This window comes from Geotrypetes seraphini, chromosome 9 (assembly GCF_902459505.1).
Source record: "Geotrypetes seraphini chromosome 9, aGeoSer1.1, whole genome shotgun sequence".
Taxonomy (NCBI): domain Eukaryota; kingdom Metazoa; phylum Chordata; class Amphibia; order Gymnophiona; family Dermophiidae; genus Geotrypetes; species Geotrypetes seraphini.
The window spans coordinates 81,059,887-81,081,141 of record NC_047092.1 but is presented as its reverse complement, the minus strand read 5'-3'; the positions used below and the strand labels follow the sequence as shown (position 1 = coordinate 81,081,141).

The following is a 21,255-nucleotide window of genomic DNA, read 5'->3' as shown; positions in this document are numbered from 1 at the left end:
ATGTTGAAGAACACTGCTCTAGAGGATCATGTCACAGCTCACAATGTCAGAGCCATGGCTACATCAGTAAACCACTTGAGGTCATCTTCCATTGAGAAGATATGCAAAGCTTCAACATGGTCTTCAGTTCACACATTTACCCCTGTCTACTGATTCGAGCCTGGTAGCTAGAAATTACAGTGTGTAAGGATTCAATCTGTTCTTCTTGTTCTCTAAGAAACCTATAGCAGGTGTTCCTCGAGTTAGAAACATAGAAACATAGAAGATGACGGCAGAAAAGGGCTGTAGCCCATCAAGTCTGCCCACCCTACTGACCCATCCTTTTAAGTCTCTACCTAGCGACCGATATTCCAGTTCGACCCTCGTAAGGATCCCACATAGGTATCCCATTTATTCTTAAAGTCCAGCACGCTGCTGGCCTTTTTCACCTGCGCTGGAAGCTCATTCCAACGGTCAACCACTCTCTCTGTGAAGAAATACTTCCTGATGTCGCCATGAAATTTCCCGCCTCTGAGTTTGAGCGGATGCCCTCTAGTGGCAGAGGGTTCCCTGAGAAAGAAGATATCATCTTCCACCTCGATACGTCCTATGATGTATTTAAATGTCTCAATCATGTCTCCCCTCTCCCTACGTTCTTCTAGAGTGTAGAGCTGTAGTTTGTTTAGTCTCTCCTCGTACGAGAGACCTTTGAGCCCCAAGATCCTCCTGGTGGCCATCCGTTGAACCGACTCGATTCTAAGTACATATTTACGGTAATGTGGCCTGCAGAATTGTACACAGTATTCCAAATGAGGTCTCACCATGGTTCTGTACAGTGGAATTATGACTTCAGGCTTCTTGCTGACAAAGCTTCTACTGATACATCCCATCATCTGCCTTGCTTTAGATGAAGCTTTCTCCACTTGATTGGCAGTTTTCATGTCTGCACTGATGATTACTCCTAGGTCTCGTTCCGCCGAAGTACTAGTTAAAGTTTCTCCATTCAAGGTGTAATTTCTGCATGGATTACCGCTACCAAGGTGCATAACCTTACATTTCCCAGCGTTAAAGCCCAGCTGCCAGGTCGAGGACCATCTTTCCAATGTAAGCAGGTCCTGTGCCATACTATCCTGTAAATTACATTCACTTACGATATTGCATAGTTTAGCGTCGTCGACGAATAATGTTATTTTACCTTGAAGCCCCTGAGTCAGATCCCCTATGAATATGTTGAAAAAGAGTGGGCCCAGGACTGAACCCTGTGGTACTCCGCTGGTAACCTCCGATGTTTTAGAGAGGGTACCGTTAACCATTACCCCAATCATTGACTCAAGTAGTTAGTGTTTCTCCTAACCCCATCGATTTCATTTTGCTCAACAGCCTGCGGTGTGGGACGCTATCAAATGCTTTACTGAAGTCCAGGTACACGATGTCCATAGACTCTCCCAAGTCTAGCTTCCTTGTCACCCAGTCAAAGAAGCTGATGAGATTGGATTGGCAGGACCTACCCTTGGTGAATCCATGTTGATTGGGATCCGGTAGATTCCCCTCTTACAGGATCGTGTCTAATTTGCGTTTAATTAAAGTTTCCATGAGTTTACACACTATTGTTGTGAGACTCACTGGTTTGTAATTCGCAGCCTCTGTGCAGAGGAATGACATTGGCTGTTTTCCAGTCCAAGGGTACTCTCCCCGTGCTTAGGGAGAGATTGAAGAGTGCGGCTAGCGGTATCGCCAGGACATCGCACAACTCTTTGAGCACTCTTGGGTGCAGATTGTCTGGTCCCATGGCTTTATTTACCTTTAGTCTTGACAATTCGCTGTAAACTTCACCTGGTGTGAACTCAAAATTCTGAAACGGGTCGTCCGCACTTGACTTAGCCTCTAACTGAGGACTGTGTCCTGGTGCCTCGCAAGTGAAGACCGAGCAGAAGTATTCGTTCAGTAGTTCAGCTTTATCGGAATCTGCTTCCATGTAATTCCCATCCGGTTTGCTAAGGCGAACTATCCCGTCTGTGTTCTTTTTCCTATCACTAATATACCTGAAGAAGGATTTGTCCCCCTTCTTAATGTTCTTTGCTAGAGTTTCTTCCACACGAAGTTTGGCCTCCCTAATTGCTGTTTTGACCGCTGTAGATCTGGTCCTATATTCCATGATGGCTTCTCTTGTTTCCGTACGCTTTTAGGAAATAAATGCTTTTTTCTTCTCCTTAACAAGGTGCGAGATCTCCGCTTAAACATAGAAACATGATGGTAGATAAAGGCCAAAATTGACCCATCCAGTCTGCCCATCTACAGCATCCACTATCTCCTCCTCTCCCTAAGAGATCCCATGTACCTGGATTTATATTCCTCCTTTAGGCATTTTATGTTATTGAGGGTCCCACACTTGTTTGTTGGGTGGAAAAGTCTCGGACATGCACTGTGGGGGACCGTTGCCAAAAGCCTGTTTAAAATTATAGTGCTGTGGTCAGCATCCACACCAGGCTTTGTCAGGATGTCACCTGTGTGTAAGAATTTCTGTCCTGTCTTTGGAGAACACCTCCTAAGGTAAGTGACTTTGCTCTATCACCACCCTCTGCTGTCTTGTCAGTCTGTTCCCAATCCAGTTCATCACTTTTTCTTAACTTTAGCCTATTGAGTTTATTTATAAGCCTTCTATGAGGGTCTAAGTCAAAAGCTTAACTGAAATCCAAGTAGACTACATCCAGCACATGTCCAGTATCCAATTCTATGGTCTCCCAGTCAAAGAAATTGATCAGATTTGTTTGGTATGATTTTCCTTTGGTAAAATCATTTTGCCTCAGACCAGGGGTCCTCAAACTTTTTAAACAGGGGGCCAGTTCACGGTCTGTCAGACTTGGTGGCTGGACTATAGTTTGAAAAAAATACATGAACAAATTCCCATGCACACTGCACATATCTTATTTGTAGTGCTAAAAAAACATGAAACAATACAATGTTTAAAATGAACAATTTTAACCAACATAAACTTACCAGTATTTCAATGGGAAGTGTGGGCCTGCTTTTGGCTGATGAGACAGTCAATGTCCGGTTCCATGTTTTTCACTGCCAGTCGTAAAAGTGATGCAAGTGTGCATCAGTTAGTCTGGATCTGGTTGGAGATTTCAGATGTTTCATTCGGGAAAAATTCAGTTCACAGACATAGGCGCTGGCAAAGATGGTTGCCATTTTGAGTACATAGTCCTTAGATTAAGAGGGGAGAGATGCATAGAAATTAGTAAGGCTGCTTGACTTGAATGCATCTTTCAGAGAGTCACAATTCTGTAGTTCGGCCAGTTTCATTTGATAAACCAGATCAACAATTTCAATGTCAACAGAAAATTGGTTCCGGAAAAGCTGTATGGTCGTGTTCATGGAGATAAAGCTCTTTAAATCTCATTTGAAACTCCCTTTGCAATATTTCCAGTGAATCCACCCATGTTTTGTTTGGGAATGCAACTGTTGGTTTCTCAGCCAACAGCTTTTGAGTAGTGGGGAGATGGCAGAAGTTTTCCTCCTTCACTTGTTTAATGAGGAGGTCCAATTTTACTTCAAGTGCTTTCACATGTGAATGCATATCACAGACGAGCTTCCCCTTTCCTTGAAGTTGCGCATTGAAAACTGTTGAGTAGTTCTGTTACATCTGTCAGAAAGGCAAGATGCCATTTCCATTCTGCATCTTTAAGTTCTGGTACTTTGTTTTTTATTTATTTGTTCATTTTTATAGCCCATCTTCCCCAGAAGCTCAGAACAGGTTACAAGAAAATAAAAATTAGGTACTTGGAAGTTACCTAACTGTCCCGAAGGCTCACAATCTAGCTAAAGTACCTGAGAAAACAATTATTAAATAGTAAAGATATAATAATTCAAATAATAAAACTAAAATCCATTAAACATATTCAGATAGGAAAGATAGAGATGGAGACTAGATATGTACGTCCCAACAAGTATTCAGTGAGTAAATTAAATTAAAAATAAAAATTAGAATTAAAAATAAAATATAGAAAATAAAGTAAATTCCAGTCAGACAATAGGATCTGATGTTAGAAGTTTGTAAAGATGACATGCCAAGGAGCGAAAGCTGGTATGCTCATTGAGTCCTGAAAGCCACCACACAATATGTCAGCCATGAGGTTTCCCAGGATGTAGTCTTGAGTGCCAAAATGCTGGCATGTCATTTAGATCAGATGCACTCTGCATCAACCAGACAACTGCCACTATCATCCCGGTGCATCAGCTGCATCAAACAGCCAATCGCCACCATCACCAGACCCGACAGCCGCTCCCAAAGATCTCAGGGTCCCTCCAGTGAACAGGCCTGTTCACAGGCAGGACAACTGCTCCTTCGGCTACACATGTTGGGATCCTTCCAGGGCCGTCCCCTCCTCAGACTCTAAGCTCACTCCAATGTGCTGTTTTCCTCCCCGTCTCCTCCCACTGGCCCAACTTCAAAGGCAGAGAAGTGGGAGTACATGGCTGTCGGCACGGAGGTGTAAAGGAGCCGAAACAAGACCCCTTCCACCCTCGGCAAAGGAGAAGACATGAGGGCCCAGTCCAGCATCTCTCAACCACCATCATGGAACCAGTCGAGCAACAGGTAAGAGGCCCCTCGACTGTTGGACCGGAGCTAACGATCAAACCGGAAAGTCAATTAAGTGAATTTAAAACAAACATGAAAACAAGAATGGAAATCCCAGATCAAAGGAACAAAGACCAAAAACAAAACCAGTAAAACCAGAAAAAATCAAAAGAAAACCAAACAAAATACAAACAAGGCAAAATAAAACAAAAAGTAGGATGAGGGAGACAGCACAGTTGATGACCCAACTGGCTACCATCTTGTTAGATCTTTTGAAATCAGAAAAGCAGACACTTGTGGAAGTAAGTCATAAAAATGTTTCAAAAGTCTCCCTCGACTTGGACAACGGACTTCTTTGTGGTACAGAATATCTTCATAGACAACATTCAGCTCAGACAGAAATTCCTAAAAATGTCTGTGGTTTAGTGCATGAGACCTAATGAAGTTAATACAGGACACCACAACTTTCATGACAGAGTCCCACTTCAGTGATTTACAACACAGCGCTTGTTGGTGGATGAGGCAGTGTATGGCTATTGGACGCAAATGGTTGTGTTTGTCCATCTCGTTGTTAATGCGTGCAACTACTCCTTTCATAGACCCCACCATGCTAGGAGCACCATCAGTTGTCACACTGGCTAGTTTAACCCATTCTAGCTCCAAATCATTCACAGTTTGGCAAACCTTTTCATAGATATCCTCTCCTGTTGTTGTTTCTTTGTGCAGTGTAGCAAGCTCCTCTGTAACTTCAAAATGATCATAGTCCCAAGAATGAAAATTAGAAGTTGTGCAGAATCATAAACATCATTGCTTTCGTCGAGTGCCAACGAAAAATAGCAAAGTTTTATTTTGTTTTGTTTTTTTTTAGGAATTTTGCAAATGCTGATGCAAATTGTCCCCCATTTCTTCAATTCTTCATGGAATTGAAGGTCCTGAAAGTCTCACTGTACTAAATAAATTAACCTTCTCTGAACACATCTCTTTGGCAACAGAAAGAAGACATTCTTTAACAAATTCTCCCTCTATGAATGGTCTGCCAGTGCACGCTATTAACTTGGCAACTTGAAAACTTACTCGCAGTGATGAAATATTTAGCTGCTTCTGCTTCACAAAAGCATTTTGCTGAGTTGTCAGTCTAGTTTTCAGTTTTAATATTTTGTCTTTTCTCACTTGTCTGGCCAAGCAATTATATTTGTCTTTATGTTGAGTTTCATAGTGTCGACGCAAATTGTATTCCTTGAACACAGCCACTGAATCCTGGCATACCAGACAAACAGCTCTCTCCCTGTACTGCATGAAAAAGTAATTGTAAGTCCACTGTTCTTTGAATATCCTGCACTCAAATTCAATTTTTCTTTTCCTTAACATAATTGTTTCTTAGGGATGAACAATGGCTATTATTTCTTTGGGATGGGCGCGCGTAGCTATCATGTCTGCTGCTGGCCTTTGCTTCTAGGTACTGGGTGGCAGGTGGTAATGAATCCACACACTTTTTGTTGGTGCTGTGGTGCTCCGGTCAAGCCCAGGATGTGGGCAACTGTCTGATTTTGGACTGGCCTGAGCTCAGGGCCTGACTGGTGGCATTTCTGGTTTGCTGTTGTATAGACAGCTAGTAACTGAGGGAGAGTAGGGGGCCCTGCCTCAGCGTAATGATGGTGGCTCGACATATTCTCGGCCCCAGTGCATCATGCCAGTGCATCCCCCCCGGCCAACGCTAATGATGCTGACCACAGCAGGGGGCTGGGTAAATGACCTTGGAGGGCCATATCCACCTTGCGGGCCATAGTTTGAGGACCCCTGCCTCAGACCTTAACATAGAAACATGATGGCAGATTAATGCCAAATAGTCCATCCAGTCTGCCTATCCACAACATCCACTATCTCCTCCTCTCCCTAAGAAATCCAACGTACCTGTCCCATGCTTTCTTTAATTCAGATAGTATTTGTCTTCACCACCTGCTTACCCATGTTTGCCAGTATGGCAGTTAGGTTTTAAATGTTGCTTGCTTCCCTTCACCAATTCATACTCCATTGTTACTTTTTAATTTTTTCAAGATATCAAAAACTTGAATGACAGAAGCCTAAAACCTGTCACATTTGCCAACAAAATATTTGCATATGATCGTATATTGTATGTGCAGCTAACAAGGCAGTGTGGTTACAGTACTGATAGAAAAAGTCAAGTATGACTTATGCCATATTCTTTTTACTAGTAGGTTCGTAATATGGGGAAAGCACTGTTAAGCGGAATAGACCAGTGTTTCTCAACTTCTTCAAGCCAAATACCCCCCAAGTCTAACAAATATCAACCGAATGCCCCACCCAGGCTCCGCCCCTGTCTCCAAACTCCACTCCATAATAATAGTACTAATTGTAATGCAATTTCTTCCATCCATTTTTCATATACACACAATATAATCTTAGTAATATATATTGGTAACCACAAAATTAAATTAAAAAAACACTAAGTACACTGTACATACAGAAAATGTTAATTATTTATATTCAGGGTTTTTTTCAAAGAGGATAAGGCAGGTGTCTTTCAAATATGCAATGTCACCTCAGTAACAACTATAGAAAAATATAGTGCAAAATATAGACAGCAGATATAAATTCTCAAAACTGACACATTTTGATGAATAATTGAAAATAAAATCATTTTCCTACCTTTGTTGTCTGATGATTTCATGAGTCTCTGGTTGCACTTCCTTCTGACTGTGCATCCAATATTTCTTTCTTTCTGCCTCCTGCACGCTTCCTCTATTCTGAACTTCATTCCCTTCACCCAACCAACATCTCTTTCTGTCCCTCCATGAGTCCAACTTTTCTTCCTCTCTCCGCCACCCCCATAGGCAACATGTCTCCCTCTCTCTCTCTCACTCACTATCCTTCTCTCATTCCCTCCCTTGCTGCAAAGGGAGTGGGAAAAGAGAGAGAGAAAGATCCAAGGTGCATCTCTACCACTCCCTCTGCTGCCGCATCCAACATTTATCCCTCTCTCATCCCCCGGATCATGTGCAGTATTTTTTTACTACTGCTCACCAGCCCAAGCCCCATGCCAATTTCTCCTTCTATTACCACTCTCCAGCACAAAGCCACATCTCTCCCTCCATCACTATGTCCAACATTCCTCCCCCTTGCATCCCCTTCAATCTGTCCCTCTGTTCCCTCTCCATTACCATATCCAACATTTTTACCTCTCATCCTTCTAGTCCCCATGCATCGTTCCTCACTCCTCTCTTTTTCTATGCCCAATTTTCCTCTTTCTTCCTTTCCCCAATATGTACCATCTCTTTCCCTCACTCACAAAATCATGCCCAACATTACTCCTTTTCTGTTCTTTACCTCCTGTGTCCCATGATTATGCCCCCCCCCAGCTTCCAGCTTTTGTCTCAAAATCGTGCCCCTCATGTCCCAACGTGCTCCTTCTCTCCCCTCCTCCGCATCCTTTCTCCCTTTGTCCCAGATCATGTCCCCTCTCTCCCTTACTTGCTTGAGTCACACTCGCTTCCTTCAGGACTGTCCAGTTGGGCTGCTCCTGCTTTCAGCGGTACATGTTGCAGAGATGTGCAGGCAGCAGTTCACATGCTGCACATGGCTGACCCACATGCCTTCTCTCTGATGTCAGCTCTGACAGAGAGAAGGTTTCCAGGTTAGTTATGTGCAGCGTGAAAGAGCCGCTGATGTCATTCGAACAAGTGCCACTAAAGGTAGGAAGGAGGTAACTGGGAACCCCGCTGATCCAGAAGGTCTCTGACGTCAGCTCTGACATTGGAGGGAAGCCTTCTGAGTCAGCTTTGGCGGAGGGGGGCAGGCAGGAAGGAGGGATCCCTAGTGGCGACTTCAGCAGAAGGAGCGGGCAGGGCAGAAGGATCTCCGGTGTCAGCTTTGGCGGAGGAGGGTGGCAAGCGGGCAGGTAATAACCTTGGCAGTGGCCAGTGCCACGTACCCCTAAAGGTATGTGTACCACATGTTGAGAAACACTGGAATAGACTATGTAACAATTTTTATTACTTGTCAGACAGTTATTTCTGTCATTTCTGGAGAAGTGCCTAAATACTGTTTTATTTCCATTTTTGTTCCCCATGTAGGCTTCTTTAGGTACAACAAAATACTGTAGCTACTTTCTAAAGAATATGCAGTGTCCAAAGCCAGACTGCATGTATCTACATGAGCTGGGAGATGAAGCAGCCAGCTTTACAAAAGAAGAGATGCAGGTAGGAACATCCCTCAAAAGCTGTCTGATACAGAAATACATTATGGGATTGATTTTATGAGGTATTCTCTGCATGTCTAACATATAGTGAAGGGCTCTTTTAAAACTGCATGTCTAAATAAGCACATTTAAACACATGCTGATAATACGGCATTTATCCTTTTCTGGGGGTGGAGTTATATGAAATATACAAAGAAAACAGACAAACATTTATGCCTTATTCAGAATAGATGACATTTTGCACATGACCACATACATTTTATTAGGGATAATTTAGAGTCCCTATTTTATAAAGGTGCATAAATTTCCTCTTTATCATAGGTATTAAATAAGTCCCTTTTTGGAAACTGGACTAAGATAGCTTTTTAATTCATAGTGAGCTTAAGGATTTGGCTTGCTATTGACAAAGCCTTGGTGGGAACATGTGCTTTGTAGCACAGCAGCTCTCTAATCTGAATTTGAGAACCAAGCAACAATTTTGGCAAACAAATTCAAACAGGATATCTTATTGAACATTTTAAAGATGTTTGGTTCATTGTCACGCTTTACACATGTCTGCATTTACACATCTTAGAACTTGCAAAAACTATCAATTAAATTTCTCCAGCATTTGTAATACAAAAATGTAGTTTACATTATCTGTCCCTGTAATTTGTTGTACATTGGAAAAACAAAAAGAAAAATTAAAACCTGTATAATAGAACATCGTAGTTTGTATATTGAGAAGCGTGAGGTCTGTAGCCTTAGTAAATCATTGGGCAGACTCAGAAAATTCAATAAAAGATTTAATATTTTTTATATTTAAAACATTCAAACCTTGGTGGAGAGGGATTGATCGAAATGTATCTCTTCTCTGAGCTGAATAAAGAGCCATTTTCTAGCTCAATACTACCATATTTTTCGCTCCATAAGACACACTTTTTCCTCCAAAAAAGCAGATGGAAATAAGGGCGTGTCTTATGGAATGAATATAACCAAACCCCCTCCCCTCCCAAGAGCCCTAAGAGAGGGATGTGTGACATCACAACCCATACCTCCCTCCTGCCTCTGGATCAGGGTCTCTAGGTATAAGGAAGGAGCTACTGCCTCCTGATTGGCAATTGGGTGAAATGATTGCTTAGCGAAAGGAGAGGCGTGGCACAGTGTTTGGATCCTAAGGGGCGGGACACAGTGTTCAGATTGGCTGCCTTGTGGTCAACAAGCAAATCGTGGGCAATTGTGGGGGGTGTGGTTTGGCGTTATGATTGGTTGTTTGATGGATCGTAGGCGTGGAGCAGCGCTCTGAACTGTCTCCTGAACTGTCTCTTGAGCTGTTGGCTGTGAGCACTCGTTGTGTGTGCAGGGCTGGGGAATGGGGTAGGGTGGATGACCAGGCCCGTGAGCAGAGGAGCTGTGCGGTGCAGCCCCCCCCCCCCCCCCAGGTGACTCACGCAGGAACTCGGAGTAGCTCTGCACTTGATGTGCTGAGGCCAGCAGCGTCGGACACCCCGTTGTCTGTCCCCCCCCCCCAGCACCTTCAACCCCAGCTCGTGCCGAGGTAGCCGGAGGGTGGGCTGGCACGGACTCACCCGGTGAAGGCATAATGAACCAGGATAGCCCCAGCACCGACTACATGATGTGCAGTAACTGTCAGAAACTTCTCTGCAAGGGCAAGGTATCTTCTCCTGGGAATTGGGGGAGGGGAGGGGGTTTACACCGGAGTTACAGCTCCTCCTCCCCTGGAGTCTGCATACAGGCAGCGTACACTGGCCATTCTCGCGGAAAAGTTGAAAGGCAAAACTCTAGATGTCAAGATTGACATGTACGTCTACATTGACACATGCAATAGGGTCTTGTTTTCGGCTGTTGGGCCCCTCTTTGACCTTTTCCTGTCTCAGACTGCTGGGGGAGGTGCCTATATTCAGCTGCCTGTCTTCAGCTGCTGGGATGAAGGGAGGGAAGGGAAGAAGAAAGAAGGAGACCCTGGCAACCGAGTTATCAGAAGATAACCAGAGCCTGGGACCACAACATGATTTGAATAACAACCAGACAACAAAAGGTAGAAAAATGATTTTATTTTCTGTTTTATGATTACAATATGTCAGATTTGAAATGTGTATCCTGCCAGAGCTGGTGTTAGATAGGGAGGGGGAACAGGGTGCAGAGCCTGGCAGGGAGTGAGGGGAGCTAGGTGCAGAGCCTGGTATATATTAGTACACAATTTGGTTCAGAATAGTTTTTTTCTTTTATTCCTCCTCTAAATCTAGGGTGTGTCTTATGGTCAGGTGCGTCTTTTGGAGTGAAAAATACGGTATCTCCCCCATTGGTTTGAATTTAGAAATTGATTTTATTCCATTTTATAGATATGTTTATGCTCTAATTCTGATTGTTTTCATTGGCTTAATAAAAAGACAAAATTAATTTTATTATTTTTTATGCAAATTTTGTTCATTAACGTATATTTTATATTTAAGTTTCTCATAAAAAGGTATTTTTATTAGTCAATTGTTTGTTTTGTAGTATTTCATTTCACATATCCTAAAACTTTTCAAATATTCTTAGTTTATCAAAATTTTATGTTAAATTTTACTCTGTTCTGACTTCTGGTGACATCACCATCCTCGATGGACAACTGAGAGGAGAGCTCTGATCTCCTACAGCACAATACCTCCTTCTCTTTGAACGTTGGAGCCGGCAAATTGGAGCAGCACCCTTCTATAGTCTGGGGGACGGTGTGGAGCAATCTGATGCTGTCGAAGAAGCAAGTTGAAGACGCAAAAATGCTGGAGCAGGGGGCAGAGAAGAGTGGCCTGCACCATGTGTGCGGAGCCTCCTGTGGTCCTGTGCGTGAATCCAGTGAGAGCGCCTCGGAGTAGGAATCGGAATAAGGCGCTTCACTGAGGCTGCGCGGGCATGATTCCACAGCTGCAACAGTGGGCCTGCAACAGTGGGCTATGGAGATTAAAAGTGAAGTAGTAGGAGTCAAAGGTAAAATAAAGGATGCGGTCAAAGAAATAAGGAAAGATTTTGTGGACTTGTTAGGCCAGGTGAAAGACACAGAGTGGATAGTGGGGGTGGTCAGGTTAGGGGAAGTACAAAAAGAACTGCAGGAGTGTATGACTCATCTGGAAGATTTGGAAAATAAATCCCGTAGACAAAATGTGCTTATCAGAGGGGTCCCCGACACTGCTGAAAATAAGGATGCAGCGCAAGAGGTACAGAAGGTCTACGCCTCCCTCTTTGCTCCCGCAGAGGGGGATTCGACTGTTCCACCTCCATTGAAACTGGACAGAGCACATAGAACTGTAGGGCCTCAGAAAAGTGAGCTCCCTTGCGACATTGTTGCTAGTCTGCATAATTTTACTGATAAGGAGCGCCTAGTGCATAAGACCTGGGACATGGGAATCATTCAGTGGCAGTCATAAAAATGAGATTTTCCAAGATTTATCTGCCATCACGCTTCAAAATTGGAGGGAGTTTTGTCCTATTGTAGCTGTTTTAAAGCAAAATAACTTATGGTACCGGTGGTTGTTTCCATTTGGCCTTCTCATCACCAATAATGGCATACATAAGAGAGTTATGATGGTGGCAGAGGTGGAGGAGTACTTGTGTAAAGAGGGGATGATGGTTGGAGTAGCTTCGAAGACGGGAACATAGACGGCGCAACATTTGGAGCACTATCGCTAGCAGGAAATGACCTCCCGCTCCCGGAGTCAAAGGCATGGAGGATCTGGAGCGGAATTGGGGACTTGGCATCTTCTGGATGGTGCAGAGCCTTGATTTTTCCACTTTGGTTGATGACTTTGACCCAATGACTGTAGCCAGAGCCTAGTGTAGTACGAATACGGCTGTTGGCTCTGAGGAGTAACTGGGGGGGTGTGAGTTGGGGGCATTCTGTGGGTGGTTTGGGGGGATACTGAGAAGGGGGTGAAGATTGATGAGAATGTTGAGATTTGGGGAGGTCACACAAAGTCCTGGAGGTGGGGAGGAGAGCAGGGGAGAAAGGGAAGTGGGGGTTTGGGATTTGGATGGGAGGTGGGGAGGGGAACCTGGCTGGAGCTGAAGGATTTTGGGGAGAGATGGGTTGGTCATCTAGAGATCTTTAAGGGCTCTGGGGATTAGTAAGTTACGAGTGGGCATATGACTATGAAAGGGCTCAATATGCCACGTAAGAGACAGCTGCTCTTGAAAGAAATGAAGCGATTGCGCTTAGATATTTGCTATGTCCAGGAATCGCGCTTACTGAAGTCTGGGGAGAAGTTGATTCAATTTCGGGATTATCCGGTGAGGGTCTGGGCTTCTAATAAATTGGAGAAGAAGAAAGTGGGGTGGGTTTGCTGTTTGCTAAGCGTTTGAAGGTAACCTTGGAAAGGGAATGGCGGCATTAGGGTAGTTGTTGGGTCATATAGGTGGGAGTGATTAATGGGGAATGGGTGGCCTTGGTGAACTTGTATGCTCCCAGTACCAATCAGGGGCAGTTTTTTGGGCGCTTCTGGATATAGTGTTGAAGGTGTAGGAGGGGTCTGTGCTTGTTGGGGGGGATTTTAATTTAGTACTAGATCCTAGATGGGATTCAACGGGGAGGAGTGGGGATAGATTGAAGCATGATAGGAAACAGCTGAAATATTTCCTGAATGTCCTGAATGTTGTGGATGGGTGACGGGCTACACATGTCCTGGGGAGGGACTATACCTACTATTCGCCACCTCATGATGTGTGTACACGTATTGATATGATTTGCTTGCATAAACGATAGTGGGGGGGGGGGGGGAATTTATAGAGGCCAAGATTTTGGATATAGTCTGGTCAGACCATGCGCCAGTATGGGTAGACTTATCCTGGGGGGCCCCCGGCGGGGGCTCGCTACTGGAAGCTTAACGATAGTCTACTTCGAGATCCTCAGATACTTCAGAAGGTGGAATGTGCTATTACAGATTTTTTTAACCCATAATAATGTGGATCAGTATTCACCCATTACCATCTGGGAATCCCTAAAAACAGTTTGAGGGGGGAATTGATCTTGATTGCAGCCCAAAGTTGGAGGAAGAACGTAAGTTATGGGATACTTTAATGAGCTTAGTTTCCCAACACAGAGTCAGAGGGGGGGGGGGGGGGGGGAAATGAGGATTGCCTTGGGGAAGCTGGAAGATGAAGATATCCAGTTTAAGTAAGATCGCCTTCGTTTGAAATACTATGAATTGGGTAACAGGGCCGGCAAGCTATTGGCGCAGCGTATTAAGATCCATCAATCTCAAATCTAATATTATTTCTATTCATTTTAAATGGGGTCATGCTGACGGAGGAGGCAGATATCCAAAGGCTCTTTCAAGAATTTTATGAGAAGTTGTATACTCCTGACTAGCAGTATTTTTCAGAGCTAGGCTTGGAGTTTTTGGGGGAACTCCAAGGCACACGGGTTGGATGGGGATGTCACGGTGGAAGAGATTTAGAGGGTGATCTCCAGTCTTAAGCTGGGAAGTCGCCGGGGTTGGTTGTATTCACAGGGCTCTTCTACCAGAGGTTTTGTCCTTATGCGGTCCCTTTGTTGGTAAGAGTGTTTTAACTGCTTGAGGGAGGGGGACCAAATACCTTTTTTTATGAGATCAGCGGGTATTACAATTCTACCCAAACAGGGAAAGGATGTTACCCAATGTGGCAGCTATAGACCTATTTCTCTATTGGGTATTGACACCAAGATCTTGGCTAGAGTATTAGTGGATTGGCTTGCTGTCCATATGCCGACACTCATTCATCCAGACCAGTTGGGATTTATAGGGGGGGCGACAGGCAGTGGATGGGATATGGAGGGTTCTTAATTTGGTATGGCAAGCGCATCGGGAAGGCTTTGGGGTGGTGGCGGTGGATGCCGAAAAAGCGATCAGGTAGATTGGTGCTTTATGGTAGTGGTACTGCGGCATATGGGATTCGGAAATAGGTTTATAGCTTGGATTCTTACCCTATATAACAGACCGATGGCTTGTGTTAAAGTGAACAGGGATTATTCTTCTCCATTCGAGCTGCGGAGGGGGACGAGACAGGGCTGTCCACACTCCCCATTGCTTTTTGCTTTGGTGATTGAGCCGTTGGCAAAGAGGATACGAAACTCTGCTCGGATAAGGGGGTTGCAGATAAATGGAGTTGAACATAAGCTATCTCTATTTGCAGATGATGTGTTGGCCATAATTGAGGGCTCGGACTCATCTTTGGTAGCTCTTCAGGACCTCATGGTGGAGTAAGGGCAGTTATCGGATTTTAAGTCTAATGTGACTAAGACTGAGGTGTTGAGCATTTTGGTCCCTGAAGCTCGGGCTCTGGAGCTTCAACGGTTGGTGCCTTTTCAGTGGGTTAAGGGACCGATTCGATATCTGGGCATCAATCTGCAGGTGGACTTAATTACATTCCGCTAGTGAACAACATTCAGAGAGATCTGGATTGGTGGGATAAGCTTTTTCTTTCCTGGACGGGCCGTATGGAAGTGATTCGGATGATGGTTCTTCCTAAATTTCTGTATCTTTTTCAGGTTCTGCATATTGAACTTCCAAGGGCTTTTTTCCATAGGTGGAATAGGAGTTTATTTGTGGTTTATTTGGGGCGGGAAGAGGCCTCAGGTGGCTCGATATGCTATGTATAAATTTAAGGAGGAAGGGGGGCTGGGTCTTCCCAATCTAGAAAACTATTATATGGCAGCGCAACTGAGGGCTGTAGTTGAGTGGCATGCTTGTCCCTCCAAATTTTGGGTGCTGGCTGAACAAGGGCTTTTGGAGGGGGTGAGAGGTTTTAAGGTGTTAAGTTACTTGCCGTGGGCCGGTCTGGGGATGAAGGACTTGAGGGATATCCCTAACCCGTTTACAGCATGGACGCTATGTGTTTGGCAGGGGGCAGCATGGAAACTGTTGGGAAGGGGGGGAGGGCTGTTGTTTCGTCCTCTGCTGTATGCTTCAGATTTTGTTCCGGGTAGAGAGGGGGGGTATTTTTAAGAGGTGAAATCGTAAGGGCCTGAGATATTTTGGCCAATTTTTGGATAGGGAGGGAGTGATAGCTTTTGGGGACTTTAAAGGCCCGTTTCAGTTGGAAGGGAGGGATCTTTTCCCTTATTTGCAGGTGAAAAACTATATTTTGATGGCCAGGGCTGCAGCGCCAGGGACCTTGAGTAGTTCTGGGTTTTGAGCAGGGGCTGGGGAGCCCAATAAAACGGGGCTGTATCTATGAACAGGAAACAACATCCAATATAATAAAGTTTGCAGATGATACAAAACTTTGTCGGGCGGTTGGCTCTCAAATGGATTGCGAGGACCTCCAGAAAGATCTGAACCAGCTAGAAACGTGGGCAACAAAGTGGCAGATGAACTTCAACATAAACAAATGCAAGGTGATGCATCTAGGAAAGATAAACAAAGAACACGAGTACAAGATATTGGGGGTGACATTAGCAAAATGCGAACAAGAAAGGGATTTGGGGGTACTGATTGACAGTACCCTAAAGCCATCGGTACAATGTGCGGCGGCGGCGAAGAAAGCAAACAGGATGTTAGGCATAATTAAGAAGGGGATCACGAGTAGATCAAAAGATGTCATAATGCCACTTTATAGAACAATGGTCAGACCGCACTTAGAATATTGTGTCCAACACTGGTCTCCATACCTTAAGAGGGATATAACTCTGTTGGAGAAAGTGCAGAGGCGAGCCACAAAACTTGTCAAAGGAATGGAGCATTTGAGCTACAAAGAACGACTCAGGAAGCTGGGACTGTTTACCCTCGAGAAAAGAAGACTGAGAGGCGATTTGATAGAAACTTTTAAAATATTAAAAGGATTTGATAAAATAGATCAAGAAGAAGCATTGCTAACATTTTCAGATGTGACACGGACAAGAGGCCATAGCCTGAAACTGAGTGGCAGCAGGTTCAGGACAAATGCCAGGAAGTTCTGTTTCACACAGCGAGTGGTGGGTGCTTGGAATGCACTCCCAGAGGAGATTGTGACGGAAACTACGGTACTGCGATTTAAGCGCAAGTTGGGTGCACACCTTCTTGCATATCATATTGAGGGATACGGTAAAGTTGGGTCTCCAAAAGGGAGTACCTAAATGGGCCGCTGCGTGTGCGGAGCACTGGACTAGATGGACCTTGGTCTGATCCGGTGAAGGCGTTTCTTATGTTCTTATAAAATGTTGCAGATGGAGGTGGATGGAAAAACGTCATATATGAAGGCCTGGGAGTAAGATTTGGGGATGGAACTTATTGGGGTGGAGTGGGGGGCCTCTGGCGGTGCACTTGTATCATATTGTGAGGGCTCCTCTTTTGGTGGAAAATGCACTTAAAATGTTGGTTCGGTGGTATGCTCAGTAAGATGTCTCCACGGCTTAGTGATAGGTGCTGGCGGGGATGGCAGCAACGGGACACCTTTTTTCATATGTGGTGGGATTGTCCCAACATTCGGGGCTACTGGGAAACAGGTGTTTCAGTATGGGAGCAAACTCCTTCAGGTTCCTGTGGGTGTGAGGGCGGAGTGGGCATTATTAGGAGTGGGCATAGATGGGTTGACCGCTTGCCAGGTTCGACTTTTGAGTCTGGTCTTAATAGCAGCATGTTTGGTGCTGGCTCAGCATTGACGTGGAACTACAGTCCCTATGCTGGAGGATATGAGGGATAGACTAGGGGTAGTGTGTGCTAAATATCGGCTATCGGCCATCTTGTCATACCAATGAAATCAATTCTTGGATATGTGGGGGAGATACCTGGAAGTAGAAAAGGGGGGGGTGGGGATAAGGGATTTCTCTTTGTCTAGGACTAGCTGGGGTTGGGGGTGGTGAGAGATGGGTTGTGTTTTTCTGTGGAATGTTGGGCATATCTTCTCTCTTTAGGGGGGTTGTTGGGGATGAGTTACAGGTTTGGGGGGACTGGAGGTGGGGGGGAATGGTAGGGGTATGGATCGGGCTGTTGAGACTCGAGGATAAGTGTTAGCTTTGTTGATTTCTCATGTTCTTGTTTCTGCTGCTCTGTTCTTGTAGTGGGTTTGATGTTACAATTGTGTATTGGTTTATGTTGCTGACCACAAATAAAGAATTAAAAAAAAAATTACTCTGTTCTATTTATGCATACTTTAGATCAAGGGTGTCCAACCTTTTGGCTTTGCTGGGCCGCATTGGCCGAATAAAATGTTTCTGGGGCCGCGCAAACGCTGCAGCAAGACAGAGGAAGGAGCCGGCAAGACGGTAAACACCCTGGGGCAGCAGAAGAAAACACTGCATCGCCCTTGACCGGGGCCGCACAAAATACTTCACTGGGCCGCATGCGGCCCTTGAGCCGCAGGTTGGACACCCCTGCTTTTGATTGTTTGTAAAAGATGTGTTTTTATAAGATGTGCTCTCATAATTTTTGTATTCATTTAGCTTAATTGTGCATATTTGATTGATTTCTTAAGATGTGTTTGTATACTTAATTAACTATAGGGATGTTTTTAAATGTTTATATAAAAAATTATTTTATTTCCTGGGTACTATTTGAACCTTGGTTCAATCTACAAAAAAATCAGTTCAACTTGAGGCCCAATATGGTTCATGACGCAAGTTTACCCCTTTTCATTTGCATTCAATTTGTTTTTACCCGAGTCACACTTTTCACTTTGTTTTATAACATGGTTCCAGATGTAATTGTTTTTTAAATTTTCTTATATTTGTTTCACACAGATTGGTCTTTGTTCTCTCTCTCTCTCTTTTTTTTTTTTTTTTGGCCTCTGGTTAGCTCTCATAATGGGTTACCAATTTTTGTTCTCCATTCACCCTGATTTTCTTTTTTTTTTTCCTCGCTTTACCATACATACTTACTCTCATCATATTTACACTATTTCTTCATGTACAGTTGCATCATACAATTGATCACTCTCAATTTTACTATTCAGTTTTATGTCGCCCTCACACAGTTTTCAGGACTGTTCTTTTAACGTTTTTTCCAGTTTGGTGCACATTGGCGCACTTTATTTTACTATTTAATTGTTCTATTGATCACTCATTTTTAGTACTGTATTTAGTTTAACGCTTCCCCCACACAGTTTTTAGAGTAGTGTTGTTCACTTTCAGTGTTTTAGGTTCCGTTCGCACATATTTTCACCATTTTGTCTTACACAGTTCACTGAGTTGATCTTAATGTCATTCCATAATTGGTCGCATTTTGCCGACATCACCACCTCGGATCTATTTTTGATGACCCAGTTCTTTCCTGTGGCATTTTTCTACATTTTACTGACGAGCATTGTGCTCCATGCTTCTATTTTGGTGATTTTTTGTAAGTTCCTTTTCAATTTATATTGGTTCCTACTGTATTATTTGTTTTTGGGTTCTCATACTTCACGTTTTAAAGATCATTTTTTGATTTACTTAGTTTTGTCCCTCTCAGATAATTTTTCTTCAGTTGTAGCCAATACCCATTTTCCCATTTTTAGATTTTTTTCAATCAGGTTTACATATTTTATTGATTTCATTCACCCTTAGGTCTTTTTAGGATTGTCCATCTCTATATTGGTCTACATGCACACACATTTCTTACCCACAGGTTTCCATTCCATTGTCTTTATCATGTTGTCCTATGTTGTTATCACGGTTTAAGTTCATAGATGATTTGTAATGTGTGGTTTAAGACTTTCATATTCACAGTTTGTCTTGCTCCTAATGTTTTTGTGTGGAATACTGTTTGTTCATTGATCATCACAAATTTGCCATTTTCAGTTTGGTTTTAGACCAAAGTATTCTATAGAATTGTTATTGCTTTCTGTGCTAGATGAGGTAAGTAATAGAGAATAAGACTTCTCAGTATACAAATAAACAAAAATATACCTGGCTTATAAAGTAAATAAAGTATTCACATACACTCAGAAATGTGAAATTTGACCAAGAGCGTTAGCTCCTATAGCAAACCCACCGTCCCATCACTGTGTATGGCTTATTTTGAAAAAGCTTAAAAAAGAACATACTGTTCAAATGCTCAACTAATTTTCAATGGCAAAAGAGAGAAAGAAGTTCCCACTTAGCTTTCAACTGTGTCAGCAGGTCCCGACATGGACCATGTTTCGAAATTCTTTCTCAAGGGACCCAAAGGGTGATGTAAACTGCTCAAAATGCCAAGGAAATAAGAGTAGTGTGATACGGGCAAAGCACCTTGTAATCTGTGAATTAAAGTATAAAATATCACTCGTGTGTAATTGCACAACAACCATTGATAAAGAGAAAATCTATAAAGCAACTCTTCAAAAGGTAACACAGGAAAAAGTTAGAAAGGGTACTTGCCATATATATAACACAACTTTTACTTCACTGCTTCATTCATATGACGGCTATAAAGCCGCCAAGTGAACTGCTGGCTTAAATACCAAGGGTAAGAGTGCTAACATAGTCCCAAGAAAGGAGGGGCTAGCACAGCTCAGCTGAGCCTGATCAAACTGTCAGAAAGTGAGTAGTAAAAGAGTGAATAGTAAAACCTGGAACTGGACTAAACTATGGAAAAGAACTACAAAAAAGCTTGCCATTCTATTTCACTATTCAAACCTTCAGGATGTAAAGTGTGCAATTTAAGGATTAGACGATGTTCCTTAAACCATAAAGTACGGGAAAAATCCCCTCCTCGTGGGAGTTTAGGGGCTTTACTACTGAAAAACGGAAATCTGCAATAGTATGTTGCTTGTCCACCCAATGTTGCACTCAATTTTTTGGTGTGGATTTTACTAAGGTGTTCAGCAATCCTGAGTTTGATACTATGGGATGGCTGGCCAATGTAAAGTAACAGGCAGGGACATTGAACTATGTATGCTACCCCCTGGGTCTCACAATTGTTGGACATAAGAGCTTTCTTTTTAACCTAATTCGGCAATGAGAGCTGAGACAATGTAGTACTGTATTGACAAAATTTGCAGTGATCACATGGTTGGTGTCCACTATAGGTAAGGGGTTCCACTGTAGGCATGAATTGAGACCGCACTAACTGTTGTTTTAAATTAGGTCCCTTAAAAAAAAACGCAAATCTTGGCAAATTTTGAAACTCAGGATGATATTGCATAATGCTCCAATGCTGTTTAATGATATGCTTAATTTTAAATGCATACTTAGAGTGAGGTAATACACACACTATAGAAGGGTCAAATGTCTGACATTGTGGATGTAAAAGAATATCCCGAGGGGTGTTAAAAGCTCTTTTATATGCTTTTTTTGATAACAGTACTTGGGTAACCCCGTTCTAAAAATCTTTTTGTCATGTCCTTGACCTTAATGACAAAATCTTCTTGAGTAGAACACAATCTTTTGAGTCTGAAAAATTGCCCTGTTGGAATGTTATCACTCAAGTGCTTAGGGTGGAAACTATCATAACTCAACAAATTGTTACAGTCAGTTTGTTTCCTGTATATTGTGGTAGTGAAGGAACCCTTGGAGAGAACAATAGTGAGGTCTAAAAATGAAATATGATCATGGTGGGAGTGGGCTGTAAATTGCAGATTAGAATCACAAGTTTTA

At 43.3% G+C, this 21,255-nt stretch overlaps 1 protein-coding gene across 5 annotated transcripts in view; it reads left to right on the top strand.

Moving 5' to 3' along the window:
- Positions 1-21,255, top strand: part of CNOT4 (CCR4-NOT transcription complex subunit 4) — a 974,933-nt gene that overhangs the window by 308,444 nt on the left and 645,234 nt on the right. For all 5 annotated transcript variants that reach the window (XM_033957877.1, XM_033957875.1, XM_033957878.1 and 2 more), the window contains one exon: positions 8,653-8,778. In XM_033957877.1, coding sequence (XP_033813768.1) covers positions 8,653-8,778 — 126 coding nt within the window. The remainder of the gene's footprint in view (positions 1-8,652; positions 8,779-21,255) is intronic.